Source organism: Lutjanus erythropterus, chromosome 9, assembly GCF_056507025.1.
Source record: "Lutjanus erythropterus isolate fLutEry1 chromosome 9, fLutEry1.hap2, whole genome shotgun sequence".
NCBI lineage: Eukaryota > Metazoa > Chordata > Actinopteri > Lutjaniformes > Lutjanidae > Lutjanus > Lutjanus erythropterus.
Window position 1 is genome coordinate 40,785,109 of NC_139325.1, and position 16,606 is coordinate 40,801,714.

Below are 16,606 nucleotides of genomic sequence, written 5' to 3' on the forward strand. Positions count from 1 at the left end.
ACAAAAGCATATAATTTTGCAGATTTGCAGACCAAAATATTTTTAAAATATAAAATTCATAAAGGTTCTGTGAGTTTCTCTTTCTTCTCCTGTTTTCTGGGTTGAATCTTCCACTGCAGATTGAAGTCAGTCCATCCCTGACCTGTTAGCTCTGCACCAAGCTGAAGAGGAATTAAAAATACACAGATTTATTCTCTGTATTACTGTGCAATCATCGGTACTTCTTTCCTTTCATTTTTTCCATCCTCTGTAATTTTACATCTTTATAAAGACAGAAACAAAGAATTTTACCTGTTGGAGGATTTGGGCGTTAGTGGCTGGATCATTTATGTCAGCGTCAGTCTGAATTGTCATCCTCACCACCGTCTTCAATATTGTAACTGAACAGTACAATAAACACACAGTCAGAAAACACACAAACATTTTGTGAATTCTGACTAATAAAACCCAAACTAAATTCTTTGTGTTTAACAGTCACCTTGCTGGCAGACAAAAGGGTAATATGTCTGACAGGGGTCGTCATCCCATACATGATTATCACTCTCAGATACACAGAACTGGTTACCACCAACGTTGTTTGGTTTCCCACTTTGCCAGACTTTGAAGGAGCTTTGGGTCTTGTCGGACCATGCCCACCGCACCCGGTACAGACCAATCCAGGTATCGGCACTAGCTGTTTTTGCAGAATAGACTGCATTGTTTTCTGCGGGGTTCTCGATCATAGCCATGTCTGTGTAGTGTTTTCGGCAGTAGGCTTGGGCAGAAAGCCACGTGTTAGGAGATGGGATGAACACATAGGTTTTCCCACTTTGGTTTGTAGCTGCAATAGACAGAAATTATGTCATTGTTAGTTATTCTTGTTGCTGTGTCACAGTTACCTTTTCTGTGCAGTGAAGCTGCAGCTACTCATAGTTAGGGCTGGGTGATGTGGAATTCATTTAAACTCGTTAAATAAGAGGTGGTTTGAACAGAAACACAAGCTTAATTTAACAAAATTGCACATCATTGCCTTTGTCTGCTGCACACAGGTTCAGAAGCAAACATAAAGATAAATCCAATTTTTAATCTTAAAAAAAAAAAACTCTCATGTGGCTGGTCAGCATGTCCGTAATTGTTTAAATGCTGCTGCAGAGGGGCTGAGAGCTAGGAGTAAACTCCTGATTTACAATATGCTGAAAGGTTTTTATGAAATTATTTCCCAATTATATCAAAACAGTGTTGCCTACTGTAGCTTTAATGTTAACCCAAACATTTGCTAGTTCATTGTAAATTGAATATGTTTGGGTTTTGAACTGTTGATCGGACCAAAAGAAAAATTTTGAAGGTCATCTTGGTCTTGAAAATGTGATGTGCATGTTTTGCTGTTTTCTGACAGTTTTGAAGATCAATCAGCAATGTGTCTACTTATTAAAATAAACAGATTAATCAGTGAAAATAATTGTTAGTGGCCTGCGTCCAAACCTTCAAATCTGCCATCCATTGTGTTTACAGTTTCTCTGGTCTGGCATTGTGACATGTAACAGACCAATCAGCACTGCTGAGGGACTAATGATTAGCCAATGACTACACACCAGTGTCGACTCAAAATGATATTGGTCTCTAGTAACTGTTTCAATATATGTGAAATTCATTAGCAAACAAATGCAGTCTGTCTGTCCCTGACTGGTTAAGTCAGTTAGTAAAATCCATAAACTAAGATATTTTCTTACCTGTGTAACAGACAAAACCCTTGAGGTCTCGACAATCAAAATCCGCCCACTTTCCATTATTGGTCATACCCACACAGTATTCATTGACAATTACAGCATTTGGCTCGTTTACATTCCAATTCTGGTAACCATTTATGCTCGTTTCACCAGTCGCTGACCATCTCCAGGAGTTTGAATCATTACCCATAACTCCCCTCCAGGATTTTGGATCATCATGCAGTCCAATCCATGCCCATGAGTAGGGAAAATCTGATTTTAGCCTGCTTATATCATCACTGCTTTCGATGGTCGCCAGGTCAGTGTATTTCTCTCTGCAGTACTGCTGAGCATTGGTCCAGGTCTCTCTCAAGTCAATGTAGTAGTAAATTCGCAAAGGGAGATGAGAGCAGGAGATGAAGCTAAATCCTGTGGGTTGATGACAGAGGACATATTTTGTGTTTCGTGAATCATTTGCTCAAATTAGCACAATTTAAAACAATAACATGATGTTAAAGAAGAGGAAAAAACTGTACAGATCTCCATCAAAAATAAAAAAGGAATAGTATTAAATACAAGTAACTCATGCAAATTTTCCTTTTTTCAACTGAGATGCCCTGGTAGCCTAAAGGCTCATTTATGCTAAATGTTATGGATACAGACGCAGCCTTTTTAAATCTTCTATCAGTGTATATGTGTCTGCCCCCTGTGAATTTATTCTCTGTTTTTACCTTTAGGACTCTCTTTGGCCGTATGACTCAGTAAGCTTGAACTACTGTGGCCTGAGGCATGTGAACGAAAAACCAAAACCCACATATCATCCACAAAATTAAATAAGTTAAATAAATAAAAGTAAATGACACCCTGGACCTTACCAAAGATGAGGAGAATCAGAGTTGCGCAACAATCCATTTTTACTTCACTGCAAACAAGAAAATAATACGTAAATAAGCACATGCATGACCACACAGGTGTTTCCAGTTATTCTGGCAGATTTAGACCTCTGCTGTCGTTGACACTGAGAGGCTGAAAATGTGTCATCAGGAATAAACTACTGTAAGAAACAACATCACAGCAAAATGTTTCCTTTTTTCTTCTTAAAATATTGTTGGTTGAAACAACAAGAAACTTAAATATTTTGTTGATTTTGAAGACCCCTGTGGACAAAAGTGGTAGTGTTTCCACCCTAATAACCACAAAATATAACGGCAAAATACAAATTCTAAATCTACATAAAAATCTCCTCTTGTTGCATTTAACTGGCTAACGGACGACTCACTATAACTTCTCTCACAGACAGGCTCGTTTTGCCTGATTTCAGGGAGAATCTGACCCTTTTGTACTTGTAAGGAAATCTTCCCACTGCATCTGTATTTGTCTCCTTCAGAATGACTGACAGAGTGATCCTCTTTACCATGATAGTATGTGGTACTTAAAAATTAGGACCCATGGAAAACATGAATTCAGTAAATAGTTCAATCTGTTAAACTGCGTAGGTGGAATTAGGTGCTTTTAACTGGAGTTCCCCAAGACACCAGTGTACTTGTATTTTTTAAGAGAACTAATTAATTGATTGACAAAGTCATGAAGTATTCAATAGAATAAAGCCCTTGTGAGATATGACAAAGAAGTAAACCTCTGGGGTCTGTGGGAACCCCGACTGGTAGGATTATGGTTGATTTTAAAACTTACAGCTGTAGCAGTTTTCCTCTAGACCAGCTCTTTAATAAACATTTGGATTATTATTCCCCTGTATTCTTTCTTTATTGTAAAGGTGCAATGATTTTCTAGATATCAATTCCCTGTAAAAAAAAAAAAAAAAAAAAAAAGTTAAAGTATACTTACAAGTTTAAAATCCAGCTGCTGAATGATAACATAAGGTGACATCTGAACTCTTTGCAGTTGATCCTCCAAATGTACATTGAGGGTAAACTAAGGCTATAACCCCAGATAGCTTCACACTATTTTCATATGCAAAGTGTGACTTTGGTAAAAGTCATTCTTTGGGTGTTGATTACATAATAAATATCCTACTATTTGCAGACCATTAAGCTTAGTTGATGAAATTAAGAATCCCTTCTTTCTTATTTTTTTGTGTTTGTTCAGGTTAAAGCAGCCATTTTCAGCATATCAATTCAGTTCACAGCTTTTGTTACAGCTGCATTAACATAGCTGATTTTTTGGCCACTTGATGCAAGGCAATTTTATTTATACAGCGCCTTTCCAGAACAAGATAATTTAAAGTGCTTTACATAAAGCATAATAGTTATTAACAAAAGAAATACAAGGAAATTAGAAAGAAAAGGAAATACTTTATTGATTCCCAGAAGGAAACTGGGTCATGTTACACTGTTACAGTTGTTCCCATTAAATAAGGTTAAATGCAAGAATAGTATAAATAAGAATATTAATTAAAATGTACAGCATAAATGCATAGCTACTGTAGTGTGAGTCAGTAGTGCACAGTTAAAAATATCAATTGTAAATAAATTATGGGTTATAGCTGCTGACAGGGTTGAAATAAGTCCACAAAGACACAGTAACATAAATTCTATTTGATTTAAAAGAGTTAAATAAAATATAAGATAAAAAATAATCCAAAATAGAATAAAACGGATATGGCAAGAGAATAAAAATTACAACACAGTTTACAGTGGAGTGCAAGATATGAAAAATCATCTCTAGTTTAATAAAATAAAAGCCAGTGGCAAACAGAAAAGTACAACCATAGTCAAGACTACTGATGAATGGACAAGTGCAACTGAAACAAACAGTTTGATTTATTATGACCTTTGAATAGTCACACTTCCACCACATACAAAACAAGCTTAGCGTTCATGTGGAGTCATTCTCTGGCCAGCAAGTCCAGTATTCACTCTCCTTTTAGTGCACTTTTGCTTTCCACCAACTCCTGAGGGAAATTACTGGACTCTTTAGATGCTAAATGCTCTGCTGTGTTTGCTAGCTAGTCTCTAACTGTGCTTGTCTGTTTGAGCTGGTAACATACACTGGGTTTTAAAGCTTTTTTTCTGAAAACGGCTGCCTGCTGCAGCAGAAAATGATGCTGTGAGGGGTGAGAGTAAACTAGTTGCAATCGGATGACTAAAGAGTGAGCTACAACTCATTATAAAGCCCTGCAAATCTGAGGGGAGCTGCAGATTCATGTGATAATACTTTGTGGGTTCATCACTGATGAATGACCTTCATACATTATTCTAAAAAATAATCTTATAGCTGCCTCTGAAGGCAACTTTGATATAGGGCTGGGCGGTATGACAAAATTTTCATATCACGTTTTAAAAAAAAAAAAAAATCATATCGGTTTCACGGTATTTGATGTTTTTTTTTTGTTTTTTTTCATGCAACAGTGTTCTTACCCATATTTTCTTCTAATGAGAAAAGAATTACTGGAGTTGACTGGCTTTAAATAGCCCATTTTACTGTCATAAGGACTGTATCATGTTTTTTTTTTCATGTCCAGACAGGTAAAAGCATGACCCCTTCAAAGTATGGTTACCATCACATGGCGGGGACGACTATACGATTAAACGTCCCCACACACACTAGTCGGCACCAGAAATACTAGTAGTTTAACATTTTTTAAAAATAAACTTTTTACTGCTACTACTAGCTGCTAACTTTAGCCACACTGTGTGTCAGGCTGGCAGCTAACGTTAGCTCTGGGTCCTTTACCTGCAGACACTGTGACCCTCTTCAGTCTGGAAAGGTGAAGCGTTTAGTGAGTTGTTGTCATGTTTTGTACATAAATGAGGCTTGTATTGCACAGCGCGAAGTAACATTCATCTCAGCAGCATATAAAACATGATTTGGTGATTGTAGACTGTGACTAATGGCTTCAAATGGCTCTTAATACACACACAATTTTTTTAGACAGTGTTTAACATTATAGATTAATAAATTCTGCTAAATTTTAATGGCTTTCTGAGAGAAAAATGAGATTCTCTTGGCGGAGAATACTGCTGCAGAGCTGCAGCAATTAATTGATTATTAATCTATTATTACATTAATCACCCAACTATTTTAATAATCAATTAGTTTGAGTCTTTTTTTTTCTCTGATTTCATGTTTTCTTTCCTCCACATTCGAGGACGTCATCTTGGGCTAATAAATATGTAATTATATGTATGTATATATATATATGTATATATATAGTTATTTGAACTTATTTTTCAACAGACAAGATTGTGACAAAATTAGTTAATCAATTAATCAAGAAAACAGATTAATCGACTATGAAAATATTCATTAGTTGTAGCCCTAAACTTAACATCTCATGCCTTTACTGATTCAGCACCAAATTCACTGTCTACACATTATACATCCCAGAAATATCAAGTGTATATCAAGTATCACAAACATGTGGACACTCAAACTTTACACCTATAGGTGGTTATTGAACATTTCATTTCAACACCAAAAGACAGGAAATGAGCAAGCAAATTTTTCGATAGGAGATTTCATATTCAAACCAGTAAAATTAAATGTAAATGGATTGTCAGTCTCTCTGCTGCATTTGCGTTTGATTTAGTTCGTCTCCCCGCTGAGGTTAGGTTGGGTAAGACGGTGACTGAATGTAAATGATGCATTTGTGTGAATTAGGCCGTAACTCGAAGCCGACTTTGACTGTCTCCGTTTTCTGCATGTCTTAAAAAGTCTTTATAAACAGCATCAATTACAGTTTCCTCTTACAGGGTTTAGGTTGTAATGTTAGTGTGGCTCATTGGCCTGTTTTTAATTATTTTTGGTCATTAGTCAGATATCTGGCTTTGGATACACAAAAAATACATGTTAGGAAGATTTTCCCTGCTTTTTTTGAGACAAATGTGGCAAAGGCTGATCAGCGTGTGTGACAATAGTTTTATAGTAGTTAAAATACTAAACTGACAGAAGTTTATGCAACACATGGCTTCTGATCAGGTAGAGACAGGATGAACAAGAGGATTAAGTACTCAGAGTAGGATACAAGCACAGCAGTTTTAACAGCTTTTGACACATTAATCAGGGGAAATATGCACGCTGACGATGTGTTTTCCCAATGATCTTTCAAGTATCAGCTCTTTGATCCATTGCAGAAGTTGTGAAGGCGTCATTCCTCTGTTTCCTCCACACTCAAGTGCTGCACCCACACATAATATGCCATGTGTATGTGCGCACACTTAGTATAAGCGCACAAAAGCAGTTGCTGATAAAAGGAACAAGAGTTCTGGCTTTTACAAAAAAAGCATTTAGGCCTATGTATTTGTCAGACTTTTCAACAAAGGTGGCGGCTAAAAGTATAAAGGCAGCCTGTCTTTGAGTTAAATAGGCAGGAAAATCCTTGTGTTAGTGTGATTAATGATTCAGTTGTTTTTGTTCTGTACTTTTGATGAGTTTTTTGACATAAGAGCAATTTAGAATAATACCAGACTCATTTGATGAATCTCTTTTTAATGGATGTTTTGCAAAACTTGTAACTCCCTTTTTACAACTACAGCATTATGAGGATGTCCAATAAGTGAGATAGATAGTGGGGAAAAAATAGTGACAACAACATTTGTTATAATCAGAGACATTTAATGGAAAATAAATATTTCTGAGTTTATATATAGGTTCTAAGTCACTATATCACTCAACAGCATTACCTCTAACAATGTGTCAAACATGCTGTCGTCTAATGGAAATTCATTTGAAATTGAAATCAGAAGAGCAGCGTCTTCATTCTGCAGAGTGCTGAATTTATTCAAAACTAACTGAGACATGTACATGTTGAGGCTGAGCGTTTCTGAGCCCAATATTTAACTTAAAGGGAGACAAACATGAACATATTTCACTTAGATTTCCAGATAAACTTAATACATACAGTAAACCTGCTTTCTGGAACAATGTCACGGTGCATCACTCCTGTGAAAATACAGAATAATTTTGGTATTTAGAAAGGATTCATTGTGTGTGTGTGTGTGTGTGTGTGTGTGTGTGTGTGTGTGTGTGTGTGTGTGTGTGTGTGTGTGTGTATCATGTGTACCTGTTATCGTCACTGTTCTTTTATGGCTGCCTCACTGGCAGTTTCTTCCAGGTCAGTTTGAAATCAGTGAGTCTCTGATTAACAAATGCTGCAAACAACTGAAGAAGGAGAAAGATGATATTTAAAGTATTTTGTTTATAAGTCTCATCTATTCACAGTTGTTTTCTGATATGGCTGTGGAATGACTAGTCTAATGGCTACTGGTGTGCAAACACACACACACTCTATACCTGCTGCTGCAGGTTGGCACTGTAGGTTGGATCTTCCATGTTTGCGCTGGACTGGATCCTTATCCTCACCACTGTTTTCCTTGATTTGAAGACTGCACAAACAACAGACAGAAAAATCATTTTTATTTAATTGTTTAAGTAATTTTTAAATAAAAATGCCAAATGTTCCTACATTCCAGCTCATGAGGATTTGGTTGCTGTTCTGCAGTCTAATGTAATAGTAAGTTCAATAATTTGGGATTTTGGACTGTTGGTCCAACAAGACAGGCAATTTGATCACATCAGCTTAGACTTTAGGAAACTTCTGATCATCTTATAAACCAAATAAAATGAATGGGTTTTTTTTGTTTTTTTTGGCTGTTTTTTTTTTTTTTTTTCGTTTAAAAACTGGTCACCATTTACATTTACTAATTGTTTGGGAGATTCTGCAGTGCTGTTTTCTTGTGAAACTCCAGCAGTGTTTTGTAGACTAAAAAAACGTGACCTTCAGTTGAAATGAGGATGAGTAGATAATGACATTTTTGTTCATTTCTGGCTGAACTGTCCCTTTAAAGATGTCACTGTCTGATTGGGCATAAACAGCAACACATGCAGTCTACAAAAAGTTTTTATAGTGTTGTGTTCAGTTCTGAGTTGAGCTTTAAGAAAAGGTAAATGTTTGAGTGATTCATACTTCCGTAGCAGAAGAAGGGGTACGCTGCATCGCAGTCCTCATCAGTCCAGGTTCCATCTTTCACAATCGCGGCTGCACAACTTTGCTCTAGGTTCATGTTGTTAGCTTGTCCATGTTTCCAGTTTGTGAATGTGTAGCTTTCTTCAGTGCCTCCGGTGTATGTCCAATACCAGAGTTTAAATCTGCTGAAGCCAATCCAGGCTTCTTCCACAGACAGCTCCTTCAGGATTATGGAATTTGCCTCCTTGTTGGGGACAGTGGCCAGAATTGAACTTTGGCTTTCACAGTACATTTTTGCTCCTGTCCAAGTCATTTGCATTTTAGCAAAGAGGGGAGTCTGACCAGTTCCTTCAAATGGAAGAAATAGTTGTACTTAGCTTTTCAATGTACGATGAGCAAATGCATTTAAACTACAGATATTATAAATATTAACTAAGCAAATCTGCACAATTATTAGCAGTACAACACACATACAAATACAAAGTAAAATATTATTTGTGCTGAAACAGTAACATTAATTCTGTGAATGACTTGTGACCAGGGCAAAATGACACTTGGCTGCTGTTGTGTTTGTGTGGTCTGTGCCAGATGACGTCCGTAGTTTTCAAAGATCATTTATGGGGGAAGATATTCCACTCTGAAACACCACTGTTACTGTTACCACCATGAGTGGACTGAGTCACAGTCAAAGAAGTCCTCTCGAGTATAATATCACATCAATTTAAGTTAATTTCACATTCTGCTAAATAAACTTTTATTCATATGTAATAATTTAGGCTGTACAACTGGCTTGTTTTGTTCCTGGGGCCTGAAGAATGTTTTTAGATTTATGCTTGGACTTGGTCTTAAGAGTCCTAAGATAATTTCCGACAGTTATGTTGCATCACGTCAAACAGTCAGGCTACTTCTATTGTGCATGTTGGGTCACTGGAAAGACTCTGCTAAAATAAATTTAAATAATGGGTAACGTGTTTACCCTACTCAGTCCCTCCAGGAAGTTGCGATGATGTGATTGCAACAATTCATGCAAATTCTACCAAAATTCTACCTCTCTTCCGAAAGACTGCAAATTTGTCCAAACTCTGCAACTTTTCCGCAAAGTTGACAAATCATTGTTGTTTCCCATGACTTTTGCACTATTATTTTATGAATTTATGCTTGCTGACTGATTAAGTTTGAGTTTGTAGTTTCATCTACATGCAAAGTATATTTTGTTAGAATTGTTGTTATCCTGAGCCTTTTGTGTATCACTCAGAATAGAGTGCGGTTTTGTTCTTTCTCTAACAAGTTGCCTTTGATTTGAAGGAATTATACAAAAAAATTGTTATGTTTTGCAATTTTCACTTGGTCCTGCAGTTTTCTTGCAAAAAATGCCTAAAAAACATTGAAACGTGCATCACAGTCTTTTAGAGAAGCTAAACCTAACCCTATTATTTTATTTTACACCAACTAATAATAAAATAACAAATTATAGCTGCATTAATGGTTCATAAACCATAAGTATCATTTCATTGTTTGAAATAGCTGGATGGATGGATTTTTAAAGTGTTACTGAAAATCTAGCCTGTTTTGGCCAATCACAGCTCAGTAAGACAGCTGAGTGTTGAGTCTCATTCACAGGTGCAGAATCACTTACTGCACCTTTAATAAGAGTAATCTTGGTTTGTACCCACCATTAAGACAAACAGCTGCTTTCTTTTCTGTGCAGCTGTAAGTTCTCCAGGTTCCACTGGAGGTCATGCCCACACAGAACCCATTAGTGTCGTTTGGCTGACCTTCTCCCCAGTTGTAATACATGGCTGGTTGTTCGTCCACCCAGGTCCAGTCTGTAATGTTCCCGTACAGTCCTATCCAGGCCTTCTGCGTGTATCCCCCGGCTGGAGTGTTCATCATTGTGGTCACGTTTTCCTTGTAAAGTACTGGGGCCATGTCAGTGTACTCACTGATGCAGTAGTTTTGTGCGTCATCCCAAGTCATCTCCTCTCTAATAAAGTAGTAGACGTATGGAAAGGAAGCAGAGGGGACGCAGAAACCTGAGGAGGGAAGTGGATTTGTTGTAGGGTGACCAAGTGAGAAGAGGGCAGTTGAGGTTGTTCGTGTCACGTCCGAAGGGTTAAAGTGTGTAGAAGAATTTAGAATAATATCATTGTAGCTAATAATTTGTTGTTAATATTATGAAGATCAGCAGATTCTAAAGATGTATTTTATAAGATGTATGAATCATTACGCACAGGTGACAGGTATGTTGCAGGCATTTTAAATGCCTTTTCAGCAGATAAGAGTATAATTAACAATGATTAAACTGAAGTAGCTCTCAAACACATTTTTTAATATGTTTATTACAAATTTCTTCCTTACACAGTGGCAACTGCACTGTCTGTCATCTGGTTTTAACAGGTCAGATAACATTAACAATCAGTTATTTATGATAGACTACAGTACAAGTGAGAATATATCAATAATACATGACATTTTTAATAATTAACAGCAGGAATGATAGCCTACATTAGTGATTTTATCAGAATATTTTAACAGAGATGTCATTACTGATTAATTTTTAGGACAAACAGATTCATGATCTAGGACAACTGCTTGTAATATGAGACTGTCCTGAATTTTTCAGGACATGTGGTCCTTTAATTTGCTGGAATGTTGGATTTTAAGTCCGGCTGAAATTAAAACTTTTTTTTACTGAGATAGAAGTCCTTCGTCTTGAAATGTGCACGTGTTTGGATGTGAATTTCCGAAAAGGAGAAATGCACATTTTCAATTTTCTGCAGTGATAACACCTTAAATGATATTTTGTACTTATAAAACCAAGTAAATTGAAATAGAAATATACAAAATATACAATTAGTTTTAGAGGCTGTTAATTTGTTCAAGTTTGTCGACACAGTAAGCATGATGAGGCATTGTTGTCTGTCTTGTAACATCTATTCTGACCTTCTTAAATCTTTTTTTTTTTCATTCATTCATTCATTCATCCATTCATTCATTCATTGTCCATAACCGCTTATCCGCTAAGGGTTGCAGGGGGCTGGAGCCTATCCCAGTTGACACTGGGTGAGAGGTGGGGTTCAAGTCGCCAGTTCATCGCAGGGCCGACATATAGAGACAGACAACCGCTCACGCTCACATTCACACCTATGGACAATTATAGAGTCACCAGTTAACCCTATTAATGCATGTCTTTGGACTGTGGGAGGAAGCCAGAGTACCTGGAGAGAACCCACACAAACACGAGGAGAACATGCAAACTCTGCACAGGAAGGTCCTCCTTAAATCTTGCCACCAACAAATACCACCCATTTTATAATAATAAAAAAACTAAAATTAATACTGGAACTGAAAAAAACTTAAACGAAACAGTTTTAAACACACTAATAAAACTGAACTGACATTAGCAAACTCACTCTGGAAACTAACTGAAACTAAACTGAATTGAAAATAAAAATTTAAAAACTAAATAAAAAGTACAACGCTGCAATAACTGATCTGCAGTTAATTGATGATCAATATTTTGTGTTTCTAAAACCCTGTGACACTTCTCTAGTAGCAGCAGATTAATACAAAATATTTCCACCTTATTTATTATAATGCATCATTATTTGTTTGCTGGATGTCTAGTAGTTAAATAACATCAGTATGTGATGTAATAATCTATCATCAATCAATCAATCATCACATGAATCACATCTCACCTGTGAGCAACAGTATCACAAACACGGTGTCGTCCATGCTGAACTGTGGATGAAATAAAGATCCAACATGAGAGCTGAAAAATGCTCACAGTTACCATTATTATTGTGTTATTGTTCAAATGTGCTGTGAATGTAAAGAGTGCTGTTAAACACTAAACAGGGAGACAGTTGCTAAATTTTGGTTGATTCTGGACATTATTTACTGTCAGTTTATAAAACAGATTTTAACATTAATTGTGATTTGAAAAACTAATATTAATTATTGTTTTTTTATTGATTTTATTGTGAATCCAGTAATTTTTTATTACATTTATTAGACATTTTAATGAGATAATTTACTTACCTTTCCTTTACTTTTGGACTGCTGTCATATAAACCCTCTGCATTTTGTTATTCAGATACTAATGTTGCACAAGGAGATTTGATTGATTTTATCTAATTGTTTAGAAAAAGGATGAAACTCATTTTGCTCATGTGCACAGAACCTGAAGACCTGACGCTTAAGATCAAAACTAAGGGTTCAAATATTTAAAGGGATTGCTCACCCAAAAATCCACAAAAAAGTCCACAAAACACTGCTGGAGGAAGTTAATGGTGACCAGTTTAAAAAAAAAAAAAAAAACATAAAATGCCTCCATACTGCTCGTCTGGTGTAATCCAAGTCTCCTACAAACCCAACATGCCAAGTTGACTTGAAAGATGTCGTTTACACCGTGTTTTTAGTCTAAATCTTCACTGTAGATCCTTCGCTTGGAGCCCTGTTCATGTGCGTGTGCACACCATCTGAACTGGACGTGTGTGTGTAACGGTCTGCGCATGCAAGTGAATGGCATGTTGCTTCTGTAGGAGACTTGGATTACACCAGACGGGCAGTGATTTTTTTTTTTTTTAGTTGTTTTTACATTTGAAAACAAATAGGTCATCATTCACTGACATTGTTTGGGAGATTCTGCAACACCGTTTTGAAACTCCAGCAATGTACTGTGGGAAAAAAAAAAAACTAAAACTGACCTTCAATCAGCATGAGGGTGATTTTTGGGTCAACTATTCCTTTAAGATATAAGGCACTTTATTTGTCATTGCAGTCATACACCGAAATTATGTTTGATGACTCTCAGCGATCAGCAGCAATAAAAACCAAAATAAAAAGATAAGAAAACATCACATTAAAGATAAAAACAACAACATGTTAAACTAAGATGAGGTAGCATCCTCTATCTACTTTATGTATTATAAATAACTATGGGATGGGTATCATTTAAAAAATGAAAATACCAGTACCAATACCAGTGCCTTTAAAGTGATAGATACCAATACAGTACTTCTATTGATACCTTTTTTTTTACAAAGGTTCTTTATGAAGAACACTTGCAGGGATTGGCTGTAAGTTTAAGCATAAAAATAGTATTTTTTTTTTTAGATCTGGGCAGAGAAAATGCAGCACATTTAGTTCTATGCAGTATCACACTATTCTGAGCTTTTCGTACGTCAAACCTTCATTAGAGCACGTCTGAATCTGGGTAGAAGAAGGACTGAATGCAGAGAAGTTTCAATGCTGCTTTGATACTGGATTATTTCAATTGATACCTTAAGGTCAAGTACTGATACCCAGCCCTATGAATAACATTTTTTTTTATGGTTTGTCTTTGGTTTTTATTAGATACTGTTTTGTTTTTAGATGACTTTTCTTTTTATTCTGTTATTTCAGGCTGTGCATCATATATAAAACATTCTGTACCCAGTGTAACTGCAAAAAATTAAATATTTATTTCATTTATTTATTGAATACTTTTTCCATTTTAACCTCTAACTGTAAATTAGGTTAGGCTACACACTCATATGACACATTACTTTAAATATTTATGTTGCTCACAGCAGAGAGAAGTAAAGAATATGAAATCCTTAAGTCAGTTTTGTATCCTGTGATGTGACAGTTTGTTTTACCCTGCTGCTACTATTTTAGGAGTTATGTCATCTATATTATTTCCCATTTCACTAGTAAAAAGAAAGATAAGTGGATGGAGAGCTAGAAAAAACATTATTATTCCCACAGATATATGAAACTCCATATTTATTAAAATATTCACTTACCAGATTTTAAATTTCTTCAGTGGCCAAACATGAACAGCTGTCTGTCCTCTTCAGTGTTTGACTATTTCTGCTGTACATACATACACATGCAAACGTATATGCCTACATACACGTATGTACATGCATGTACATTTACATTGTCGTCAGACCTGAGTGGAAGCAGACATAATGTGGTCAGTTAGATTTGAATGAATAATGTGGAAAACTTAAATGCAAATTTATAAATTATCTGACTCTGAAACTCAAGAAACAATCATACAAATCAGAAGCTATTATAGGTATCCTGTGGAGTTCATGGACCAAAGTCACAGATACCTGCAGTGTGTTTTGGTGAGTGACACTTCATGGGCAACCTTTAACTCATAGAATACAAAACACCCATGATGCATCAGGGGAACAAACAGTTGACAGAGAGATCAGTAACAGAAAAGTCAGATCCTAGAACCAGCTCTAGAAATTACATCTGTATGTTTCAAAATTTTCAGATTTATTTTCCACAGAAGTTTTAACATGACTAGATTGTCTTTGCATTCAAATCTCTTCATGTATCATTCAAATCCGAGTGGCCACACAATATCAACATCCTGATGGTGATGGAAATGTGGCAGTCAAAGAGAAAAGAACTGGAAAAATACTGGTAAACATGCATTTCCAGTCTCATGTTCTGTGTTATTAATATGGTTTAAAATTTTATTTGCTACAGAGTGTTGAAACGTGCAGGCTCTGGAGGACTCAGTGGGCGGGCAGGTGGGGGTGACTGCTCCCTGTGGTGCAGTCGCCCCCACTGGGAGCAGTCACTAATGTGTTTAAATGATCTGCTCTACAACAAGATAGTACATCGAGCTCTGTTGCTTTTACACTGTGCTATAAACACACACATCTCATTCTACTACTGTACATGCAGAATGAAGTAAGACACAGATAAACTACAGTGTCCACAGTCAATACATGTCAATATTTACCTATTTATTGGATGATCTGGTGCACTGCCACTGGTGGTTTCACCTGTACAGACTGGTCTGTACAGGTGAAACCTTCTTCACCTCTTCATTCATTGCTGTCACGCTGTGTGAGACAGATCTGATAAAATCTTGGTCGCAATCTGCTGCAGCGTCAGTCTGCATGCATTACTCAGACTGTGTGACGAACGCAGAGACACCCTCATCGACTGTCCATCTGTGAAGCTTTGGTTTTTGACTTCATTCAAAAACACACTGATGTGGTATTTATGTGTGAGCTCTTAGAAAGTTTGTGGCGGCTGTTATGTGTCAGTTCATGCTGTATACAATTGTTTAGTTTGCAGCAGTCATGTTGTGACTGATCTCAAATTCTCCGGGCAGCGGTGGCATGTAACTAAGTACATCTACTCAAGTACTGGGGCTTAAAGCTACAACAAAGAACTTTCATATTTTGTTGATTTGGAGCCCCCTGTGGACAAAAGCGGTAGTGTTTTCACTGTAATAACCACAAAATATAACATCAAAAATGAAATTATCTAAATAAAAATCTCCTCCTGCTTGTTTTTAACTGTTTAACATACTACCAACTGTTGCCTGTGAAAATATAAACACAAGCTTGTTTAGTCTGACATCAAGTAGACTCCGACCTGCTGGCAGGCATTAAGAATAATTATGTAGAAATAACTAATCTTTTCACAGATAGTCATATTTGATTATGCAGGGCATCAATAATGAACTGAGACTATTTCATAACCAGTTAAAACTCATTCTATTTACATACAATTTTTAGGTACTTGTACTTTGCTTGTATCTCTATTTGATGCTCCTTTTTATTTGACTGTATTTATTTAACAGACTTTATTTAGCTTATTTTCAGATTTTATACAAACATATGATCAGTTTATAAAAAATGATGCATTGATATATATCAAACTGCTGAACAGTACATTAAGTTGGTTAAAATTATCTCCACCTTGACAAAGTGAAATATCAGAATGCTAGTATTAATAATACAATGATATATAATAATACTATAACACTCACAGGGGGCATTTCTCTGCATAGTGATGATGATAATATGATTTTTTTTTCCCACTGAGGTAGTGCTACTTTTACTTGAGTAAAAGATCTGAATACTTTTCCCACCACTGGCTCCAGGGATGGAAATACCAGACTGAAATATCTCAACAACTATTGGATTTACAAAATGGTGTTTGACTAGGTACACCTGTATATAATTTTTCA

The 16,606-nt window shown here is 36.2% G+C and overlaps 2 protein-coding genes across 2 annotated transcripts; both read right to left on the reverse strand.

Annotated features, from left to right (window-relative positions):
* Positions 1-56: 56 nt before the first annotated feature.
* LOC146322204 (secretory phospholipase A2 receptor-like) lies at positions 57-2,597 on the reverse strand. The gene is made up of 5 exons (XM_084727690.1): positions 2,561-2,597; positions 1,710-2,162; positions 479-820; positions 292-380; positions 57-161 (listed from the first exon to the last, which is right to left on the reverse strand). The coding sequence occupies exons 1-5, from the start codon at positions 2,595-2,597 to the stop codon at positions 57-59; spliced, it is 1,026 nt and encodes a 341-aa protein (XP_084583816.1).
* A 5,334-nt stretch (positions 2,598-7,931) lies between these two features.
* On the reverse strand, positions 7,932-12,348 carry LOC146322205 (C-type mannose receptor 2-like). The gene is made up of 4 exons (XM_084727691.1): positions 12,312-12,348; positions 10,284-10,643; positions 8,611-8,958; positions 7,932-8,029 (listed from the first exon to the last, which is right to left on the reverse strand). Exons 1-4 carry the CDS (start codon positions 12,346-12,348, stop codon positions 7,932-7,934), a joined length of 843 nt encoding a protein of 280 aa, XP_084583817.1.
* Between the last annotated feature and the right edge of the window lie 4,258 nt (positions 12,349-16,606).